At 44.2% G+C, this 24,823-nt stretch overlaps 1 protein-coding gene across 4 annotated transcripts in view; it reads left to right on the forward strand.

Moving 5' to 3' along the window:
• Positions 1 to 24,823, forward strand: part of LOC139276258 (rho GTPase-activating protein 6) — a 686,192-nt gene that overhangs the window by 631,625 nt on the left and 29,744 nt on the right. For all 4 annotated transcript variants that reach the window (XM_070893980.1, XM_070893981.1, XM_070893982.1 and 1 more), the window contains exons 8-9: positions 1,786 to 1,934; positions 4,915 to 5,094. In XM_070893980.1, coding sequence (XP_070750081.1) covers positions 1,786 to 1,934; positions 4,915 to 5,094 — 329 coding nt within the window. The remainder of the gene's footprint in view (positions 1 to 1,785; positions 1,935 to 4,914; positions 5,095 to 24,823) is intronic.

Here is a 24,823-nt window from a genome sequence, read left to right on the forward strand (position 1 = left end):
AATGGTCAGCACCGTTTCCTCCATCAGGATCAGGCTGTGCAGGCATGCCTGCCCCCTGCCGGTTAGGTCCTGCTACCTCCGATTGTGAGCCACCTTGTCCTGCAAGAGAAAGGGAAGTATGTCAGTGAGTGTGGTGCAAAGTGTTTGGGTAATATGCCTATTATGGTTGAATAGCTGACAGCTAACCCTAGCCCTAACCCTAAATGCAAGCTGTGAGATGTGGGAATGAGGCTTGCAGCAGTAATAAATGTGTGAGAGTGAGGTGAAGCTATGAATGTGAAGCATGAGTTGTGTTTGGTAGAGATTGTTAGTAGGTGAGTAATGGGTGTGTGATGCATTTAGCAGTGTGTGAGCCTAGTGATGCAAATGGTGGATATGGTATTTGAAGATGAATTCACTGACCTTGACCACCTGTGAGAGGTTATCAAATTTCTTCCTGCACCTGCGTTCAGATCCTCGGGGCTATACTGCTGTCATTGACCATGATGGCTGACGGCTATCTGATACTATTGCCGTTTACGCATTTGCCTGGAGGGCCTCCTGGCACCCTGTAGAAACAGGACCCCTCTCCTCGTGTTTACCTCCTGCACCAAGGCCTCCAGTGCTGTATCGGAGAATGCTCTCTCCACTATTGTGACATCAGTTTTTGCTGCTCTGATTCTGTTTCCCAGCCAGTTGAATCACCTGCAGCAGGTAGAATTCACCTCCCCTTTAAGTGGCGCCGACTGCCTTTAAGAAGTGCAGGCTAGCTTTAATTTGTGTTTGCCTTGTAACAAACTTGGACCTCAGCTAATCCTTCAGCCACTCAGCAGCACAGTCAGCGCTGACTGAATGCTGCCATCATGTTAATCAACATGCAGTACAAAGGTAGCGTGCTGGCTGCATTACTTTGAACAGGTGCACTGCGATCCACGTGCCTGTTTTCGGGGGACAATCTAGTTTCTAGCCAAATATCCTTAGGAAGGAAAATCGGCTGTTTTCATAGATTTGACCAGCTGTTCATAAAAAATAAAAAATGTTGTAAACTATTGAACTAGAATATTCTACTTGTATTTGTTGCCAAGGATGATGTGTCGGGTGAGTGAGTTTAAAAATATAAAACTAAAATAAAACTTTGTTCCAGAGCTTCAGGATTCTCTCCTGCAAAATTAGGCACGCCTACCCTACCTCTTGCTTAACATCAGGGGATGTCTAGGTTACGGAGATGGCTCCTAAAATGCAGAATATAGAGGGAGAACAGGACATCAAAGCCACTCTCCTAAAACAAGACAAAACAAAACGTACTGGAAACGCCTCGAATAAATACTGTAATTTCTACACTCTCTTTCAGTACCACCACCTTGCTCCTCTGCCCTTGTGCTACCACTGCAGACTACAAACTTTGATTAGAACATATTTTTGTACATAAACGTGGTTCCTGACCGCTTTAAAACTTCTTTTAATCCCTAGCCACCTCTTTGATGTGAAGCCAGAAATTAACAAGACCACTTGCAAGGAATCTGAGATGTGGTCTGCATGATATTACTATTCCAAACCAAATAGCTCCCTCCATCAAATCTTAGTGAAGAGACTACAAAGCATACAGCTTATTTCAAACAATTTAAAATAGGAAAAGCCGTGTTGTGCACAGCAAGATGTTGAATACAATTTTTATTTCACTTGTGATTTGAATTATAAAATACCTGTAATAATATCAGAATCACTGTCCTTTTACTTTTCATTTCACACTATGGCTCAGTAACATTGACTTTAATGCTGGAACTATCTTTACTTTCATCTCCTTAGTACTGGAGCAGGACGAACAGCTCACCGCCTTGCAGCTTCTCATTTACCTCCTGCCTCCATGCAATTGTGACACGCTCCACAGACTCATGGAGTTCCTTGCCATGGTAGCAAATCATGCCGAAGACAACATGGATAAAGATGGACAGGAGGTAGGGTAACGTTGACTTTAGTAGCTTCAGAATTTCATCAAACGCATCGAGTTGTCACCATGGTTTCAGTGCGGTCGGCATTTAACTGACTCTGCAAATGTATTCGCAAAGTACTCCCTCATCTGACCCCTCCCTTCCCTCCTACCTTCTTCCTCTTTCTGCTCCTCCCCACTTCCTCCCAATCACGATCCCTGGAACTGAGATGTGTATATATTTCCTCTTGGATCCCATTCAGTTGAATTGATAGATGAGATTTTAAAAAATTCTAGTTTAAATTTAATTTGATCCAAATTTCTGGAAATGTCAAAGTAAAACGTATAAATGTTTAATTTATTTCATAGTTAACAGTGCAATTGTTGTAGTTAATGATGACAGTAGGCTCTTCAATTCCATTAGGTTGGCAGCAAGGAATGATCCAAATTTATTGCCATTATTATCCTAGTAACATGCCTTACAAAAGTTTGGCAGCAGTCCCAACTTGCACTAAAATAATTTGAAGTTTAAACTTGCACTAAAATAATTTGAAGTTTAAACTTGCTGACCCTGGAGGAGTATATAATATATACAACCACATATGAATATTTGAAGTTTTCTTTCAAGGGAAAAAAGAAACTGCTTTAGTGATTCAGCATAGGATTCCCAATCAATTTTGAATCTGAGTTTTGACTGACTTCAAGGTAGCAGCTGTGGCTCAGTGGTAGCATTCTCACCTCCGTGGTCGTGGATTCAAGTCCCACTCCAAAGACTTGAGCACAAAATCTAGACTGACATTCCAGGCAATACGGAGGGAGTGCTGCATGTGGGGGGTGCCGTCTTTTGGATGAGATGTTAAAAAGATCCCGTAGCACTATTCAAAGAAGGGGAGTTCTCCCTGGAGTCTTAGGCAATATTTATCCCCCAACCAACAGAATATCTGCTCATTATCCCCCTTGATGTGTGTGGGTCCTTGTGTGCAAATTTTCAGCTGTGTTTTTTACATTCCAATAATGACTACACTTTAAGTGCGCTTCACTGGTTGTAAAGCACTTTTGGTCATCCTGAGGTTGTGAAAGGTGTTACATAAATGCAAGATCTTTTTTCTTTCTTTCCTTTCTTTCCCGCCTCCCTCCTTCCCTCCTTTCTTTTTCTTTCCTTTTCAAACCTTGGTGTGTCATGGGCATATTTCTGCCATTTCTCAGCCAGACCACTAGAAGGAACAATGCATGACTACAGCCCTAAACAGCCGGTGGCTGGCAGCAATACTGAGCTATGGGAACAGCAGAAAATATTTTTCCTTTTATTTTTGAAATACAATTCAGTAATGGCCACAGTGGTACCACAAGGTCACAACAGGTGCTGTGGCCAGCTGGTTCTGAACATTTTATAATTCTTGGAATTAAAAGCACTTCCTCCTTCTGTGTCTTTCACGTTGGGGTAGATTTTGACCTAACCACAGGACTTCCCAAAGCGCTTTACAGCCAATAAAGCAGTTTTTGAAGTTTAGTCACTATTATAATGATGGAAATAAATGCATGTGAGAGATGTAGAAGAGGAATTGTATTGAAAATTTCTCCAATTATATGCCCTCTCCCTTTAAATTCTCTGGGCGATCAAAGCCCCAGATAAAATTTCTTTGAAACATAAAACTGATATATCAATTATTAGGCACATTTCTTGATATCAATCTCTCTATTTCTTGCCCCTCCCTCAGTAAAATTAAACTGCAGTAAAGATTAGAAAGCTCAATCCACCTGTTTGAGTTTCATATAACTGTTCATCATGTACTCCCCACAAGGCAAGTGAAGGCAAAGATGTTTCTCCATACTTTAGGATGGAATTTTAACCTGACTCGTCCGGAGAGTACAATCAGACGGGATGTAAGATGGGCATCCAACCCAATCCGAACCAGCCTCATTCCCGCCAGGCGGGTTAAATTAAAATTACCCCTCAAGTCAAAGTGTAAATTGGCTCAGGGCTACAAGTCTTCACTTGACTTCAGTGGAAAAACATGCTCAAATTTTGAATTCTATGCTGTACTTGTGTTGGTAACTGGCCACTAAGTTTTGGGTAATGTAATGGAACAAGAGGCACTGATCCTTCTGGAATTTATGGCCTATTTTGCTTCTCTCATACCTTCTATAAAGGAGAACTTGAATGCACCAGTTCAGTGTAATAATGCAGTATAATAACATTAGTCTTGTTAATCGTGCAGAGCTCCCTCACCATGTAATGGGCACTTCTAGGGGTTTTCCTTCCAATTGTAATTCCCCTTCCAAGAGTTGTGATAACTAATCAATGACTAGCTAGTTGTGTTTGGGTCCAACAAAAACCCAAGGCCCGATTTTTAACTCCGGGGTGGGAGTGCGGCAGGTGAGGGCCATGATGGACAGAAACCCCTCCCCCCAAGTCGTTGGTGGGTGGTCCAGGCAATTTTAGCTCCCGAGTCGTCTTATCATCCTCCAGAATGGGCTCCTGCCTGAACCCATGGGGAATGATGAGCAGATCGGCAGGAGGCCGCCGCTAGGGACCCATGGGAATGGTTCCTGGAATATTGTAAGCGGTAGGTGTTTGGGGGTCTCGAGGTGATGGCGATTGGGGGGAGGGAAGCTGGAGGCAGGGGAGGCCCAAGGATTCCTTGTAGGACCCATAGAAGCACTCATGGCCCACAAGCAAAACTTTAAAACATTTTCACTTACCTGGTCCTCATCTGACCACGATCCTGCCTCCCATCACCTCTCGCTGGCGCCTCCGGGATCGGCAGCTAAAATCACGTCCGGGTCCGAATCACATCATCGGATCCCGACATTTAAATATTGATGAGTTCACCGCAACCGGGTTCAGAGAGGTGAAAATAGTGGCTGGTGGGAAATGACCATTTTAAACGACAGCCCCGTTCCAGCAAGGCGATCAGCACTGAAATCTGGGCCACCAGATTCTGTGTTAATCGATTAGCTGTATTGGATAAACTGCATTTCCTACTTCCTGCTTTGTTACTTTTTAGGTGACTGGGAACAAAATGACTTCACTTAACCTTGCCACAATCTTTGGCCCCAACCTCCTCCATAAACAAAAGAGCTCAGACAAGGAATTCAGTGTCCAAAGTTCAGCTCGGGCCGAGGAGAGTGCTGCTATCATCAATGTTGTTCAGAAGATCATTGAAAACTTTGAGACACTATTTATGGTGAGTGGACAACCTTTTTATCAATCACTAATGCTGTCTCGTGTTTCAAGTGTGTGGTTATTGCTGTGTTCCAAACTGCCACAATTTGCATTTCAAACTCAATTGACTAACAAACTATGACAATTTTCATGGTTGTGTCTTGCAAATTCTACCATTATTTCCTGCCACTGATCACTACAAACAAAATTTTCATGACAGCTAAGATTGCAAGAACCAGCATGAAAGAAAATTTCCCAAAGCGTAATCTTTCCTCGATGTCCAACGTGACAGTGCTTCAGTTTCTTGCTACTCAAATTGATGGCAGTCACTGATTTGAAGTGAAGTATTTTAATAAAACACAAAATGACGGAAACACTCCGCAGGTCAGGTAGCATCTGTGGAGAGGAAGGTAGGGTTAATGCATCAGGCTGATGGTCCTTTGTCAAAACCCATTCTACGAAGGATCATTGTCACGAAACATTAACCGTGCCTTCCTCTCTCCACAGAGAGCTATAGACCTGAGACATGAATCCTACTTCCTCTCCACAGGGGGTATAGATCTGAAATCTCAAACCTATGTTCCTCTTTCCACACATGGTACCTGACTTGCTGAATGTTTCCATCATTTTTTGTATTAATTTAATCCTTTATTGGTGATGGGCAAAGTTAAAGAGTTGACTTTGATCATATTGTCGCCAAGCTCTCGGCTTGCAATGTGAAACGGAAAAACACGTAGAACCAAATTTCAAATGTAGAGGGGTAAGGGAGCCTCTTTGTACTGCAGCATCGGACAGTGTCTCCCTGGATCTCCGACCTCGTATTTGTGTGGTGATAAATTGGCAACGAGTAAACTTAATGGGCTGAAAATTCTGGCCTTGCCGGATCTGTATGGAGTGCAGACGGACCCAGCGAGGCCTCGCAAAAGCTGATTTTTGGGGCGCGAGGCGCATGCGGCGAAAATTGTTTTTTCCGATCTGTCAAGATTTCTCCGTACAGATCCTCCACATCCCTGGGAGAAGGACATCTGCGAGGCAGAGATTGGGCTATTTGCCCAACTCATGCCCAGAAAATGCCTTTCAAACTTTTACGCCTGGTAAAAGCAAGCACATAGCATACTTTTGACAGCGTAATATTTTTAAAACATATAAAAATTAAATTTTAAACACTCATTTTTATATTAAAAACCTTGACCATTAAGATAAGTTTATTTTTAACCCTATTAAAAATTCCCCATAATATATGTTTTCTAAAACATTTAATTGCATTTAATTTCAATTAATTTTAAATATGTGAGATGTTTTATTTATTTATTATGCTGTGTTTTAGGGGGCTTTCTTATTGATAGTAATGGGAGTCCGTACAAACACAGCTCCCATTTTTATCAATGAGAATACTGCATAGTGATTGGTGGTCCAGGCCCACGTGACTCAGCTTGTATGTATGTACGTACGTACCCGAAAGACAACTTCCCATGCACTGCGCAGCGAATCTAAGCCTCCGACCAGGATCTTGCGTTCCTCCGGGACCAACAGCTATTTTCGTAGATTTTTTTCGGGTCGGAGGCGTTCGTACAAAGGAAGTTTCCGACTTCAATTTTTCCCCTATAGTATCTTTAATTTATTGTGTTGCTGTTGTCATTTGTGTGTTAAAGTAAAGCAGATGCGGCTTGCATATGTGCAGCTGCTTTTCAACATCATTGATATGTATGACACAAAACCTGGAAGTAGAGTGAACTGTGAGGATAGTGATAGACTCCAAGAGGACATAGGCAAGCTGCTGGAATGGGCAAATACATAGCAGATGAAATTTAACGCAGAAAAGTGTGAAGTGATACATTTTGGTAGAAAGAATGAAGAGGGGAGGTCGATGGGCGTGGACATCCACCGCCCCCCCCCCCCCCCCCAAAATAAATGAGGACAATGTCGCGATTGTCAGCGACTCCGCGCCGGCCGAGTGATGAGTGCTATCCGCGCTGTCACGTGACGCGCTTAAAAAAGCAGAGGCTCCCAACTCGAATGGTAGTGTCAAGAATTCAATGAGCGGCAGAAGTGGGGAGCGATTGTCTATTCAAGACCTTGGAGCAAACCTGCCGCATGCACAGCCGCAGTAGGGTGGATTTTTTTTTACCCAGGAGGGCGGGCAGTTAAAATCACCTGCCAATGTCCCGCTTTCTTCCTGAAATGTTTCGAGTCTAACCTGCTGTTCTGAGCAGGCAGGAAGGACACCCACCGGAAACCAGCAGAGGTCCTTCTTTAAATGTACAGATCGGGCTCTGATGACATCATCAGGGCCTGACTGCAATTTTAACCAGAGGCCTGCACAGTTGTAGCTTTCCCGCCAACCAACCTAGCAGGAAGAGGAGTCGGGGCCAAAAGAGGCCCATAAAGGTAAGTGGTTTTACTGTTTTTTAGACTTTCCTAAGCACAAGGAACGTTTAGATCTCGCCTGTCCACGGTTTCACCCCTCCTGAAGCCCCTTCCCTACAGCATACCTAAGTGCTGGATAGGTTGAAATGAAGGCTATGGCTTGGGGTGCTTCTTGTTGACATTGCTTACTGCAGACCACAGCTCCGAATCCAACACCTCCTGCTTGTAAATCACGGAAGGAAAGGTCGCTGCCAACACAGAGAGGTAGTCATGAAATCCTATTAAAACACTGTAAGCTTCTAAATATAGTGAATGCTGATAACTAGTATAGTTTTAAAACAGGTGGTATCCCTCTGTGTTAAGGCCAGACAGTTAGAGATTTTTTTGTGTTTTATCTAATCCACACTCCGTATTCACCCCTTCTTTCTCCTGTGGTGAAAGTTTCGTGGGAACACAGCCCGTGAATTCCTTTGTAATGAATCTCTGCTGACTCTGGAGCAGCCAGTCACAGCTCTGTTTTGTTTCCAAGCTCCTCGGCTCTGAGGGGGCCACAGTTCATATTATTGTTTTGACATTTGTGCTAAGCCCTAGCAATGAAACATCTGGCTTGTTTTAGGGGCAATTTAACAGTGCAGTACAGAGGAAAGTGATTGCCAACCATTTGCACCTACTAAGAGCATATGACCTGCATGGGCTGACTAAAATGTGTGACCTGGCATTGGGAACGGTCGTGCAGTATGGTCCTCCCTAACAAGTGTGAAAAAGGCAGCATGCACAGAAAGTCAAGCAGCTCCCAAGTGCTGCAGTCTGAACCTGTCATTGCAGCATTTCAGTTTTTCTCGGTGACCAGCTCAGGGTTTAAACACACTTTTGTTGTGGAATGTAAAAGAAAACTATTTGTTGTTGTTTCCTGTTTTGTAGCTCCTCAAGGCTTGCTTGCCTGCCATGTTCTAACAGAAGTCATTGCACCATATCTGAACAGGAGCAGGCCATTTAGCCCATCAAGCCTGCTGACCTGTATCTGTAAGAACTCTGGACATCAGATAGGTTTGGATGAAGAAGGCTTTCAGCCCATTTGATCTCATTCTGTCAAAATACCAACTCCCTTCTCAGTGCAGCATCTAGCTGTTTCTTAAGTGAGACTAGTTACCTGGCCTCCCTGACAACGGGCAAGAGACTACTGTTGGAAGTGGGATTCAGCCCCCACCTGTACACCAACCTTTCTGAGTAATGTTTGTGACCTGGCGTGTCCACTACGGGCAGAATTGGCAAATTTGCGCCAAATATTGCACTAATTTGCTGAGGTGAAGTTATGCATAAACCCGAACACACAATCTCCCATGAGTCGTTGCTATCGAGCAGCGTAATCGATACATGACTGAAACAGGGCCAATGGGGCCTCAGTTTGCTAGGGTGCGGTATAAAAGGCAAGTGAAAAATCTTCCCCTTCAGAGTGAGGCTGGAGACAACAAGAGAAGCAGCATTTTTCTCTGTTTAAACTAATTGACGATTTCTGCAGCAGTAAGGCAGGTGATTAACACTGGATTAATGTGACCATGGGTGCCTGTGGACCTGAGAATCTGGGTGCAATGTGATGAAACTCACCCCAATGAGCGCAATTGGTGGAAACTGGCCTTTCTGACCTGCGGGTATGGCCAGTTTTGTGGGTGGGGACTGGTTCGGTGAATTAACTGTTGAACTTGAATGCCAAGTAGTTATGGCCACAAATCACTGGCGCTTAAAATTCTGCAATCTTCTGCACTATATGATGGTGATTCAGATGCCACCTGCAAACTTAAATGACCTAGAGATGATTGGAGGCGAATCATTAAAAAGGAAACTCACTAAAATGATGCCGAGGAGAAAAACAGTAGCAGTTAATTTATGGGCCGGATTTGCGGCTTTCAGGATTTTTCGGCGCAAACGGTAGTAGTATGTGAAAATAACATTTATGTTGCACTACCGCTTTTAGCCCAACTTTTGGCCTTTACGTCGGTAAAGGAGACATTGCACAATCATTCAGTGCAAAACGCGAGTTTCGGCAACTTTAGTCCGTAGTCGTTTGCGCTGCGATAGAGGCCTTGGGACGGGGGGAAAAATAAAATTGCAAAAAACATTCACAAAACCCCTAACTCGCAAATCGCTGGAAAAAAAAATGTTTAAATAAAACTTTAACTTAACTTTTTTGCAGGTTTTCATACTTACTACTGCTGGCAGGCCTGCACCGACAGGTTTGATCGGTCTGTATTCTGGGTGCGGCGTACGGGTCGGGAGAGAGCGGAAAGTCTGACGGTAATGCAATCCGCGTCGTTACACGTCGGTGCACCTCTCCCCGGCGGTACTTGAAAGGGCCGCCGCAAACACGTACGCCCGGGTTTTGCGACCGGATTTTCACCGCGGAGGGTCAAATCACGGCGACAACCCGGTTGCAAACCTGCCAAAAATCCGGCCCATCGATTATTCTCATTCTATAAAATCTCCAGGAACTTTTATCACCTTTAAAATGGTCAAGAGATTGGCGGTTAGCAGTTGAGAGAAAGGCTGTAGTTATGAAACTTCAACAACGTCTCTTGGTGGTGGTTTGGTTGGCAAGGGCAGGAACAAGCTTGGGATGGTATCAGGAGCCTATGTTGCACATTTGGGCAAGATTACAAACATTGACATTCAAAACCAATCTGAGTGCGTAGCAAGCGCAACAGGGGAAAGAGCTTCAAAGCATTGTAAAACACAGCTTTACAGCCACAAAATTATTGTAGATTCAGTCTGTGTATGTTTGAAATATAATGAGCAGCAAACATGTACAGTTTCTTGTACAAATGGATATGAGGTTAAAGGAGAGATTACAGTGCATGATCCTGAAATACCACAATGTCAGTGATGTAAAATAAACTAAAACCAGCTGGTAGCAAGAAAGGTAATGTACAGATAAACTTGGCAAATCACATTCTTAAAATTCAACTCATTGTGATATTTGGAATAAGTTTATTTTAGTTTTAGCCTTCTCCTTGGGTTCCAAAGTACTCATTCCTGGGTAGGGAACCTTTTCCCCATGCATCAACTAATGCTGCTCTATGACTGGTCACTAGGAGATGGAAGGGAGTTTACCTCCAGACTCAACTATTCCAATGCTCTCCTGGCCGGCCTTCCACCCTCCATAAACCTGAGCTCATCCAAAGCTCTGCTGCCCGTTTCCTAACTCACACCTCGCCCCGTTCACCCACCTCCCCTTTACTCGCTGACCTACATTGGCCACCAATGTTTCAAATTTGCAATTTCCATCCTTGTGTTCAAATCCCTCCATGGCCTTTCCCCTCCCTATCTCTGTAAGCTCCTCCAGCCCTACAACCCCCCGAGGGCTCTGCATTTCCTCAATTCTGGCCTCTTGTGCATCCCCAATTTCTTCTGCCCAAGCATTGGCGGCTGTCACTTCAGCTGCCAGGGTCCTAAGCTCTGGAATTCCCTCCCCAAATCTCGTCACCTCTCTCTATTCCTTTAAGATGTTCCTTAAAACCTACTTCTTTGGCAAAGTTTTTGGTCACCTATCCTAATGTCTCCTTCTTTGGCTCTGTGTCAATGTTTTGTCTGATTATGCTCCTGTGAAGTGCCTTGGGATGTTTTACTATGTTAAAGGTGCTATATAAATGCAAAGTGTTGCTGTTGTTGAGAGTAATGTCTCATTGCTTACAACCCTCTTGTAGCTTTCGGGAGCTCACTGCGAGGAAACCTGGGTAGGAATTCTTGTCCTATGAGTGCTTATTTTTAGACAGGGATCTAGAGCTTTCCTTTGAAGAAAATCTTTTTCAGATGATGATTGGTAATGAATTGAAGAAGTCTTTACCTCCTTTTTTTTCACAATTCTTTTCATAGGAACAGCAGTCCCTTGAGCCTGTTCCGCCATTCGATTAGATCATGGCTGATTTGCATCTTAACACCATTTACCTGTAGTGGTTCCATATTGCTTAATATCCATACCTAACAAAAATCTATCCGTCTCACTTTTGAAATGTTCAATTGACCCCCAGCCTCAGCAGCTTTTTGTGGGGAGAGTTCCAGATTTCCACTACCTTTTGTGTGAAGAAATGCTTCCTGACATCACCCCTGAACGGCCTGGCTCTAATTTTAAGGTTGTGCCCCCTTGTTCAGGACTCCCCCACCAGAGGAAATACTTTCTCTCTCTCTACCCTAGCAGATCATTTCCTTTTTTAAATTCCCTCCTTCTCGCACTCTATCTTCTCTCTCACAGCTTGGTTCATGTGTACATGAACATTTTTTCCCTTGACATTAGCCCAAGCATGGTTCCACTTTGTGTTGAAGCGTAGGCGATTATCCTATTAATCTGGCTCATTCTGCAGTGATAGAACTTTTTGGAATTGTTTACTGTGCCAACTCAACTATGGGCACATGGACAGTCTTTTATAAAAGAAAACAATTCACTGGTCATGCAAAAGTGCAAAAAAAAAACTTTTCATTCCTCAGCACTAAACAGCCCGTGCATGTACTTTTGGGTTTTGTAGATATTTTGTGCTGTATTTTGTTTTACAAAAAAGTTTGCGTTTGGATGCTGCAAGTTAGTTTGGAATAAGTGTGATGTGGCATTCTAGCTCTTTATTGCAGCTGAGAAGTAAACTGGTTGGTTATTTCTTTAGTTAATGGGTGTTCCAATTAGAGAGCCCCGATTTCCAGTTTTCAGGGTGTTCTATTAAGAATATCCTGAGTGTAGTAAGTTTCCCAGAGTTTTGTAATTTCTTTTGTATATTTCTCCATTAGATATATGAGGCAAAGCTGTGCAGTGAAGCCTGTAGCTTTGGGACACCTAAAGGACTTGCATCAGTTGTCCTTTATTTGCAGGTGTCCTTATTTTTTAAATGGTCCTTGTATGTATAGTAAACTGAATAAGCCAAATATCCCAGGATTGGCTGCATCTCCTGCAGCGTTCCTTTTTTTTGGCCTCACCTGGGATCATGCCTAATTCTGGAGCCCTGCCAGCAGGGTGTGATTTCAGTTCTATTTTCTGTTCATTGGGTTTTCCAGATCATTGCCATCCGACTTTCCTTTCCGTGCGCTGCAGCTGCTAATGTTTGAAGTGCTGGGGTGGGTTGGGGGCTGTTGACATCTCGTCAGTACTTGACGTACTGATGGAGTGAGATGTGATGCTCCTTTCACAGGTTTATTTTTTTCCCCCTCTCCAGTCACTCATATTTTCGGATGGCTTTCTAGTGCTCGGCTCGCACGTCAAGCCTGTCGCTCGCAACTTTCGCACTCTGCACCCGTGTTCCTCTGATCTGCACTTAATACCGTTTTAAATTAGAATTGCCAGATAATATTTGACAGGAATGAGGAAAAAAATGGATTCCACCACCTGCTGCTCGACAGACTGAAGTTTGAAGGAATGCCCGGTTAGGGTTGCCAACTCTGGCTGGAGGCATTCCTGGAGGTTTGATCACATGATGTTCTGACCACATGACCTCTGATCATGCAATGTATGATCATGTGACATTTGATCACATGACCATAACATGTTAATTGCATTTACCTTACGAAGGTTTGGGTCCCTTGTACTTGAGTAACTTTTCTCCTGGTTTTGCACCAGCTGCTGTTGTGCGCGAAGTTGTAAGAACAAGGAGGCCACCCGTGAGAAGGTGAAGAGGGGAAACTGAGAAATTACTACACAGGAGGAGGCCAAAGCCTCTGGTGCTGCCAGGCTCTCCTCTAACCTGCAGTTCCCTTTATGTTCCTCCTTTTCAGATATTCATCCCCTTCCCTTTCATATTAAATCTTAGTCTCTACCTCAGTAGCTACATATGGTGAAGGATCCCATGACCTAATAGCCTTCATCCTTCCCCCTTGGTTCTTCTATTTTACTGACTGCTCCTTTCTCAGTGCTGTTCCCACTCCATGTGGCTGCAGTTCCTGGCTCTGCAAACAATGATGGTGCCCCCCCACCCCTGTTTGAACCCCAATCTCCAGACTCCTTGTCCCTTCACTTTCTCAAGTCCCCTTCTCTTTTTCTGCATTTCTCCCCAAGCCCCCATTCCATTCCCCAGTCTCCATCTCTTCTCTTCCCCCAATTTCAGAGACCCACAATTCTTCCCAACTGTGCTCTGTGGTAGTCAGGTGACGTCAAGGATGGTGGGGTGGGGTGGCGGGGCAGGGAGGGGGGCACTGCGGCAGGAAATTTAATAGCATAATCGCCATGTAAGTAATCTCCATTTTTTTTTTTAAATCCCATCATCTCCTGGGCTACTAGAGGCATTGCCATGAAGACCCATGCCTCATTTTGAAAGAATACCGGTTATTCCGGGAGGATGAGAACCCTATGCCCGATGCAGTTCCTGGCTTTTGTGGAATGGGGAGTTCTTTACCCAGCATCCATAGTGGCAGAGAAACCACTCTATCGCTGGGATAGAGCCATGCAAGCATTCAATCCCAGAGATAGAACGGTTTCTCTGCCCCTATGGATGCTGGGTAAAGAGAGCTCCAGTCCACAAAAGCTGGTTCTTTGACCTGCTGTCGCTTCACACTTACCTGCATGTCCCATCCTGTGTGTTAAGTTGTAAACGGACTTGGTGCATTGAAGGCTGTCCATAGTTCGTAATTTGCAAGTGTCCGTGGTTTCAAGGTGCAGCTTATATCTATTGCAACGTTTATTTGGGACGGTCAATAAGTGTCGCTTTTTGGGGGGGTCCGTTTACACTGTACTTTTAACTAAAGACTGGAACATTGCTACCTCTAACTATAGCAACTTACTAGTAACAGCTTAATAAAGATTTTGTCGCCTTTTTGTGGACCGTCTCAATCAAACCAACATTAGATTAGCTAAATATAGATTTTTTTAAAGCTTTAAAAAAAATTTGTTGAAGGTTTCTTTCGAGAATTAAAAAACTCAGCAAATTGGATTCTCTACGACTATTCTGATGTATTTCATATTTGTCACAGAAAAGTGGTATTAGGCACTGTATTTATGACAGCAGAAGAGTTGAAGGTCACTACCAAATTCCATGAGAAACATGAAGACAGCAGATCCACAGAGGGAGATGACAGTTGATGCTAAATTGTTCTGAATGTCCTGACCCAGAAATCAGGATGTGATTTGTCTTAAGTACTTTATGCAGAAAACATTATGTGAAATAATTAGAGAAACATCATATGTCAAGGAAAGGATGTAGGATGCTTGTGAAGGAACATGCATGGATTTATCTTCATGTAGAAAAAGTAGAGGTTGAGATGAGGTGACGTTTTATAACCAGGGCTGTTGGTGTTGGGGAATGGAAAGCTTTTCCAACTTTTCACTGTTCCAGTTTGGACCATCACATCCTCCCAGGTCTTGTACAGTACAAAAGACAGAACTTGCATTTATATAGAGCCTTTCACAGCCTCATGGATGTCCCAAAGTGTTTGCAGCCAATGAAGTACTTTTTGAAGTGTAGTCACAATTGTAATATAGGAAACCTGATGGCCAATTTGAGCACAGCAAGGTCCCACAAAAAGCAATTCAATAATTACCAAATAAACTGTTGGATAAGGTTGGTTAAGAAAGGAATATTGTCCAGGACACCAGGGAAAAATCCCTTCCTCCTCTTCTAAATAGTGACATGGGATCTTTTACATCCACCCGAGAGGGCAGACAGGGCCTCGGTTTACGTCTCATCCAAGACAGCACCTCCATCACTTACCCAGTACTGCACAGGTGTGTCAGCCTAGATTATTGGAGTAAGTTTTGGGAGTGGCACCTGAACAGACAGTCTTCTGTCTCACAGACACCAGTGCTACTACCGAGCCAGGGCCGACACCCATACAGACAAAATGCTGACTAAAGCTTCATCGTCTCTGCCTAGACAATACGTCATATCTCCATCCACAGCAGACCACCCTCTGCACTGGTGTGGCATTGGCGTGTGGCATTGGCATTTGCCACACTTTGCTTCTTCTCTGTGAGACTTCTGATTTTCATACAAATTGTCATGTTTGTGCTGTGGTCTCATTCTTGATCAGGACTGGAGTGGTGACTCCCCATGCTGTTTTACCTTTTCCATTGGAGAGTTGAGATCATTTATCCCGTCGGTCTCGGTTGATTTGGATCGAGGTTTAAGGTTGAAAGGACAGTTTGCTAATTTACTTTTTATCACCTAGAGTAACATTCAAACACATTACTCGTTAATACAATGGGTAATATGCGATACTCACTATACTATTCTGTGTCAAACTAGCCTAAATGATACCTGTACAAGCATACCCTGGTTGCTTAGTTATTCACAACGAACTCTGCAGGGACACGCGAATGTTTAACTTCTTGTACAAGTACAATTACTTTACTAGAGCTACTTGGCTAATTAGCTTATTGAACTGGTGCTGTTCATAACTTAACCACTGTACCTCGTGAAAACAATACGCAATCTATTCTAGCAACAGTGAAAAAGAAGGGTGGTAAGAGAAGGGTTAACTAGCCGTGGATAACCAAGCAAATAAAGGAGAGTATCAAATCAAAGACCAATGCGTATAAGATGGCCAAGGTTAGTGGGAAACTAGAAGATTGGGAAAATTTTAAACAACAGCAAAGAATGACTAAAAAAGCAATAAAGGAAAGATAGATTACGAAGGTAAACTTGCGCAAAACATACAAACAGATAGTACTCTTTTACAGATATATAAAACGGAAAAGAATGACTAAAGTAAATGTTGGTCCCTTAGAAGATGAGAAGGGGGATTTAATAATGGGAAATGTGGAAATGGCTGAGACTTTAAACAATTATTTTGCTTCGGTCTTCACAGCGGAAGACACAAAAACCATGCCAAAAATTGCTGGTCACGGGAATGTGGGAAGGGAGGACCTTGAGATAATCACTATCACTAGGGGGGTAGTGCTGGACAGGCTAATGGGACTTGAGGTAGACAAGTCCCCTGGTCCTGATGAAATGCATCCCAGGGTATTAAAAGAGATGGCGGAAGTTATAGCAGATGCATTCGTTATAATCTACCAAAATTCTCTGGACTCTGGGGAGGTACCAGCGGATTGGAAAGCAGCTAATGTAACGCCTCTGTTTAAAAAAAGGGGGCAGACAAAAGGCAGGTAACTATAGGCCGGTTAGTTTAATATCTGTAGTGGGGAAAATGCTTGAAGCTATCATTAAGGAAGAAATAGCGGGACATCTCGATAGGAATAGTGCAATCAAGCAGACGCAACATGGATTCATGAAGGGGAAATCATGTTTAACTAATTTACTGGAATTCTTTAAGGATATAAAGAGCATGGTGGATAGAGGTGTACCGATGATGTGGTGTATTTAGATTTCCAAAAGGCATTCGATAAGGTTCCACACAAAAGGTTACTGCAGAAGCTAAAGGTACGCGGAGTCAGAGGAAATGTATTAGCATGGATCGAGAATTGGCTAACAGAAAGCAGAGAGTCGGGATAAATGGGTCCTTTTCGGGTTGGAAATCGGTGGTTAGTGGTGTGCCACAGGGATCGGTGCTGAGACCACAACTGTTTACAATATACATAGATGACCTGGAAGAGGGGACAGAGTGTAGTGTAACAAAATTTGCAGATGACACGAAGATTAGTGGGAAAGTGGGTTGTGTGGAGGACACAGAGAGGCTGCAAAGAGATTTAGATAGGTTAAGTGAATGGGCTACGGTTTGGCAGATGGAATACAATGTCGGAAAATGAAAGGTCATCCACCTTGGGGGGAAAAAAACAGTAAAAGGGAATATTATTTGAATGGGGAGAAATTACAACATGCTGCGGTGCAGAGGGACCTGGGGGTCCTTGTGCATGAATCCCAAAAAGTTAGTTTGCAGGTGCAGCAGGTAATCAGGAAGGCGAATGGAATGTTGGTCTTCATTGCGATGGAGTACAAAAGCAGGGAGGTCCTGCTGCAACTGTATAGGGTATTGGTAAGGCCGCACCTGGAGCACTGCATGCAGTTTTGGTCACCTTACTTAAGGAAGGATATACTGGCTTTGGAGGGGGTACAGAGACGATTCACTAGGCTGATTCCGGAGATGAGGGGGTTATCTTATGATGATAGATTAAGTAGACTGGGTCTTTACTCATTGGAGTTCAGAAGGATGAGGGGTGATCTTATAGAAACATTTAAAATAATGAAAGGGATAGACAAGATAGAGGCGGAGAGGTTGTTTCCACTGGTCGGGGAGACTAGAACTAGGGGGCACAGCCTCAAAATACAGGGGAGCCAATTTAAAACCGAGTTGAGAAGGAATTTCTTCTCCCAGAGGGTTGTGAATCTGTGGAATTCTCTGCCCAAGGAAGCAGTTGAGGCTAGCTCATTGAATGTATTCAAGTCACAGATAGATAGATTTTTAACCAATAAGGGAATTAAGGGTTACGGGGAGCGGGCAGGTAAGTGGAGCTGAGTCCACGGCCAGATCAGCCATGATCTTATTGAATGGCGGAGCAGGCTCGAGGGGCTAGATGGCCAACTCCTGTTCCTAATTCTTATGTTCTTATGTTCTAACTGCAGGAACATTCCCTTGAACAATCTATCATGACCCAAATGTAACAACTCCCGTGAATGCCAACTGCATTTGCAACAGGAGTTGTCAATTAGATATAGAGATGTATAACCAGTTTAGTTGCTTCAAATCAGGATCAGACTCTGGCATTAGCAGCCTAGTTAACCCTAAAAATTCCTCCTGACTAGCATCTGGGGATTGGTGTCCAAGTTGGCAGAGCTGTCCCACAGACTAGTCGAGCAACAGCCTGACACATTCATATTCCAGACATACCTATCAGCCAAAATCTTGGAGTCTCCATCGCCATCTCTGGATATATCTCTTGTCCCACGGGCAGGATAATCCCACCAGAATGGGTAACCAGTCGGGTGAGTTTGGCCCCAAGACTCCATCATTGCCGCTGGACCGCACGAAGTTTCATGGTTTCTGGCTTCATCAAAACGAGACAAAGGAAACCTCATGCTGGTTACCATCTACCCAGCTGAACTAACAAAACAGTACCACTCCTTCTTCAAAACTATTTCAAGGAACATAACATAAGAAATAGGAGCAGGAGTCGAACATTTGGCCTCTCGAGCCTGCTCCACCCACTCAATAAGATCATGGCTGATCTGATCTTGGCCTCAACTCCACTTCCCCATAACCCTGTCTATATGCACCTTAAATATATTCAATGACCCGGCCTCCACTGCTCTTTGGGGCAGAGAATTCCATAGATTTACGACCCTCTGAGAAAACAAATTTCTCCTCATTCCCATTTTAAATGGGCGACCCCTTATTCTGAAACTATGCCCCCTAGTTCTAGATTCCCCCATGAGAGGAAACATCCTCTCTGCATCTACCCTGTCCACACCTCTCAGAATCTTATACATTTCAATAAGGTCACCTCTCATTCTTCTAAACTCCAATGCGTACAGGCCCAACCTGCTCAACCTTTCTTCATATGACAACCCCTTCATCTCAGGAATCAACCTTGTAAACCTTCTCTGAACAGCCTCCAATGCAAGTGTATCCTTCCTTAAATACGGAGACCAAAACTGTACGCAGTACTCCAGGTGTGGTCTTACCAATGCCCTGTAAAGTTGTAGCAGGACTTCCCTACTTTTATACTGCATCACTTTGCAATAAAGGCCAACATTCCAATTGCCTTCCTGATTACTTGCTGCACCTGCATACAAGGACCCCCAGGTCCCTCTGTAATACAGCATTTTGTAATCGTTCCCCATTTAAATAATCATTTGCTTTTTTATGTTTCCTACCAAAGTGGATAACCTCACATTTTCCCACATTATAGTCCATCTGCCAAATTTTTGTCCACTCACTGAGTCTATCTGTAATCCCTTTACAGATTCTTTGCATCATCCTCACAACTTGCTTTCCCACCTATCTTTGTATCAGCAAATTTAGCTACATTATACTCTGTCTCTTCATCCAAGCCATTAATATGGATTGTAAATAGTTGAGACCCCAGCACCGATCCCTGTGGCACCCCACTAGTCACTGTTTGCCAACCCGCAAATGACCCATTTATCCCGACTCTCCATTTTCTGTTAGTGTGGAAAGAGGATTGGCTAACTAACATATTACCCCCAACCCCGTGAGGAAGGGCTGAGGGAAGCAAAAGCAGAGATTACTCTGGGTGGGGGACTTCAGTGTCACCATTGACCAAGCTGGCCAAGTCCCAAAGGGTATAGCTGCTAGATTGGGCCTCCATCAGGTGGTCAGGGAACCAACACGAAGGAATAACTTTTCTTGACCTCTTCCTCACCGATCGACCTGTCAGACATGTCTGTCCATGATAACATTGTCAGGAGTAACCACTGTGCAGTCCTTTTGGAAAAAAAAGTCTTATCTCCGCAGTGAGAACACTGGCACTAACACTGCTAATTGGAAGAGACAGTGGACAAATCCAGCAGCCCAAAACTCTACACCTATGAGAAACTGTGGGCCATCAGCAGCAGCAGCAGAATTATATACCACTGCAATCTGTAATCTCATAGTCCAGCACGCCATTCACTCCACCAACACCATCCTACCAGGAGACCAACCCTGGTTCAATAGCGAGTGTAGAATAGCATGCCAGGCAAAGTGTAGAGTGAAGCATCAATCTAATAAAGACACATCACAAAGCATGTTAACCATGAAAAATAGCAGACAATAAGCAGAGCTAAACATTGCTACAATCAAAGAGTAATTGATCTCTACATCAAGACAGCATTCAACCAAGTATTGCACGCAGGCACTCTTGCAAAACTGAGGCTACTGGGAGCCGAGGGGGAAATTCTCCACTAGCTGGAGTTATACCTGACACAACGGAAGATGGTTGTGGTTGTTAGCGACCAATCATGGCTGCATGAGGACATCATTGCAGGAGTTCCTCAAAGGTTTCTGTCATGTATGTATGCTTGGGTTTACTAGCCACCCGGTGGCGCCACTGTCGGAGGTCATTGGGCTGAGCGCACGTGCGTGCAGCCCAAGTATAAAAGGCCAGCCATCTTGTAATGTAATCACTTTGGACCCTAATAAAGTAGAGCCAGGTTTGTACCTGTTCGGAGTTTACAGCTTTCAGTCTATTGAGTTATTGCATACACAACCGTTTCCTTGGCCCAACCACCTTCAGCTGCTTCATCGGTGACCTTCCCTCTATTATAAAGTCAGGAATGGGGCTGTTCCTGATGATTCTACAGTCTTCAGCTTCAGTCATAACTCCTCCGATAATAAACCAGCAGATGCTGGCCTACAGCAGGACCCGGTTAACATCCGGACTTGGGCTGACAAGTGGCAGGTAATATTCATGGCACAAAAAGGCAAGGTAATGACCATCTGCAACTAGAAATGGTCCAACTGCCTTCCTCTGATCTTCAACGACACCATCACGGCCGAGATCCCTACCATCAACATCCTGGGAGGTGGAGGTCACCATTCAACAGAATCTTAATTGGACAGCCAAATTGCCAACATGGCTACAAGAACAGGACAGAGACTAATTCTCTGCAACAAGATGCTCACTTGCTAATCTCTCAAAAGCCTCTCCACTGACCACAAAGCTCAAGTTATGAGTGTGGTGAAATATTCATCACTTGTCTGGATTAGTGCAATTGCAACAACACCAAGAACGCTCAACACCATGCAGAACAGAGTTATTCACTTGATTGACACCCTACCTCCGGATTCATTATGTACCATATCCATAACTGGGGCACTACAACAACTCGCCTAGCTTGTTTCATCAGCACCTGCCAGTGCCGCAACCTCTACCACCAAGAAGGAAGAGCAGCAAGATCATGGAAACACCATCACCTTCAAGTTCCCATCCTGACTTGGACATATTTCACCGTCGTTGAGTCAAACCTCGGAAATCCCTACCTATCAGCATTGTGCACCATCACCACAAGGACTGCAGTGGTTCAAGGCCCACCATCAGCTTCTGAGAGCAACTCTGGATCGGTAATAAATTTGCATCTTTGCCAGTGTCACCCACATCCCAAGAACAAGACTGCGCACTTTGACTGCCTCCCAAACCCCATGCCACATAAACTCACCCAAAATTTCTGCTGCTTGCATTCTGTCCTGCATTAAGCCCTACTTGTCCATCACTTTTCACCTCAGTGGGCACTGAATTGAAATACATTTTCTTGGTTTTACAGATCCCACCAAAGCCTTGGGCCCAATTCTTAAACTCCTGTAGCCCTACCTCCCAGCCTGTTCCCCTTCAATTCTCCAACTCTAGCCTACTGTTCATCTCTTTCCACCCACTCCCACTCACTCACCCCTTCATCCACCCCCATTCCTTCATTAATAGTAGATCCTTCAACTGTCTCAGTACAACTCTATGCAAAAGCCCCCCTTAAACTATTCCCCCCCACCATTTCAAAACTTGCATCTTTCACAGTGTTTTAAGTCATCTCTCTTGATTCCTCTACAGCTATGTGCCCTTGCTCCTATGTCATGTGGTTGGGTTGCTTTTATTAATCTAGTATCTATATGTAAGCGTCACTGGCAAAGTTGTTTTTTTTTTATTTGTTCATGGGATATGGGCATTGCTGGCAAGGACAGCATTTATTACCCATCCCCAATTGCCCTTGAGAAGGTGGTGTGGTGAGCCACCTTCTTGAACCACTGCAGTCTGTGTGGTGAAGGTATTCCCATAGTGCTGTTAGGGAGGGAATTCCAGGATTTTGACCCAGTGACGATGAAGGAACCGTGATATACTTCCAAGTCAGGATGGTGTGTAACCTGGAGGTGGTGGTGTTCCCATGTGCTTGCTGCCCTTGTCGTTCTAGGTGATAGAGGTCGCAGGTCTGGGAGGTGCTGCCGAAGAAGCTGCAGTGCATCTTGTAGATGGTACACACTGCAGCCACATTGTGCCAGTGGTAGAGGGAGTGAATGTTGAAGGTGGTGGATGGGGTGCTAATCAAGTGGACTGCTTTGTCCTGGATGATGTCGAGCTTCTTGAGTAATGTTGGAGCTGCACTCATCCAGGCAAGTGGAAAGTATTGCATCACACTTCTGACTTGTGCCTTGTAGATGATGGAAAGGCTTTGGGGAGTCAGGAGGTGAGACACTCGCCACAGAATACCCAGCCTCTGACCTGCTCTTGATGCCACAGTATTTATGTGGCTGTCCAGTTAAGTTTCTGGCCAATGGTGGCCCCCAGGATATTGTTGGTGGAGGATTCGGCAATGGTAATGCCATTGAATATCATGGAGCGGTGGTTAGACTCTCGCTTGTTGAAGATAGTCATTGTCTGGCACTTGTGTGGCGCGATTGTTACTTGTCACTTATCAGCCCAAGCCTGAATTTCAGCCAGTTCTTGCAGCATGTGTGCATAGACTGCTCCATTATCTGAGGAGTTGTGAATGGAACTGAACACTGCAATCATCAGCAAACAATCCCCACTTCTGACCTTATGATGGAGGGAAGGTCAACGATGAAACAGCTCAAGATGGTTGGGCCTAGGACACTGCCCCGAGGAGCCCCTGCAGCGATTTTCTGGGGCTGTGATGATTGGCCTCCGCAACCATTTTCCTTTTGTGCTAGGTATGACTCCAGTGGAGAGTTTTCTCCCTGATTCTCATTGACTTCAGTTTTACTGAGGCTCCTTGATGCCACACTCAGCCAAATGCTTCCTTGGTGAATAAGTGGCGCTTGATAGCACTGTCAGTAACACCTTCCATCACTTTGCTGATTGTGCGGTAAATGGCCCGATTGGATTTGCCTTGCTTTCTGTGAACAGCATTTCCCTGGTCAGTTTTCCACTGATGTCTGGTGGGTGCCAGTGTTGCTGTACTGGAACAGTACAGTCTCTCCCCCTCTCTGTCTCTGTCTCTCTGTCTGTCTCTCTCTCTGACTCTCTCTCTCTGACTCTCTCTCTCTCTGTCTCTCTGTCTGCCTGCCTGCCTGCGTGCCTGTCTGTTTGTATGGTCTCTCTCTCTCTCTCTCTCTCTCTCTCTCTCGGCTCAATTTTCCCCAGGAGGTGCTCCATTATTTTTTGGAGTAGGCTGCTTTTTCTGGCCTAACTTAAAAATCCCCATTTCCCCAATCAATTTGCACCAGCGTAACTCAGTTGCGTTTTATTTTAAGTTCGTTTTTTTTTCTCAAAAAGGGTTGTTACCAGCCACCTACGCCAGTTCTGGCATTTAGGCAACTTTGGCCAGCTAATAGTTACTCCATTTCTACTTAGGCCAGCGTATGTGGCCACTTAAGAAAACCCTTGCTGAGAGTTAAAGAAATCGGCGCAAGTACGTCTGAGGCCATTCGGCCTGGGATAGGGATGGGAAGTGGAGAGGACCTGGACCTGAACCAACCAAGCCTTGGGGAACAAGGTGGCCAAGGTTAGTGGGAAACTAGAGGATTGGGAAGATTTTAAGCAACAGCAAAGAATGACTAAAAAAGCAATAAAGAAAGGGAAGATAGATTACGAAGGTAAACTTGCGCAAAACACAAAAACAGATAGTAAAAGCTTTTACAGATATATAAAACGGAAAAGAGTGACTAAAGTAAATGTTGGTCCCTTAGAAGATGAAAAGGGGGATTTAATAATGGGAAATGTGGAAATGGCTGAGACCTTAAACAATTATTTTGCTTCGGTCTTCACAGTGGAAGACACAAAAACCATGCCAAAAATTGCTGGTCATAGGAATGTGGGAAGGGAGGACCTTGAGATGATCATTATCACTAGGGGGGTAGTGCTGGACAGGCTAATGGGACTCAAGGTAGACAAGTCCCCTGGTCCTGATGAAATGCATCCCAGGGTATTAAAAGAGATGGCGGAAGTTATAGCAGATGCATTTGTTATAATCTACCAAAATTCTCTGGACTCTGGGGAGGTACCAGCGGATTGGAGAGCAGCTAATGTAACGCCTCTGTTTTTAAAAAAAAAAGGGGGCAGGCAAAAGGCAGGTAACTATAGGCCGGTTAGTTTAACATCTGTAGTGGGGAAAATGCTTGAAACTATCATTAAGGAAGAAATAGCAGGACATCTGGATAGGAATAGTGCAATCAAGCAGACGCAGCATGGATTCATGAAGGGGAAATCATGTTTAACTAACTTACTGGAATTCTTTGAGGATATAACGAGCATGGTGGATAGAGGTGTACCGATGGATGTGGTGTATTTAGATTTCCAAAAGGCATTCGATAAGGTGCCACACAAAAGGTTACTGCAGAAGATAAAGGTACGCGGAGTCAGAGGAAATGTATTAGCATGTATAGAGAATTAGCTGGCGAACAGAAAGCAGAGAGTCGGGATAAATGGATCCTTTTCCGGTTGGAAATCAGTGGTTAGTGGTGTGCCACAGGGATCAGTGCTGGGACCACAACTGTTTACAATATACATAGATGACCTGGAAGAGGGGACAGAGTGTAGTGCAACAAAATTTGCAGATGACACTAAGATTAGTGGTAAAGTG

The sequence above is a fragment of the Pristiophorus japonicus genome, chromosome 11 (genome assembly GCF_044704955.1).
Source record: "Pristiophorus japonicus isolate sPriJap1 chromosome 11, sPriJap1.hap1, whole genome shotgun sequence".
Taxonomy (NCBI): domain Eukaryota; kingdom Metazoa; phylum Chordata; class Chondrichthyes; family Pristiophoridae; genus Pristiophorus; species Pristiophorus japonicus.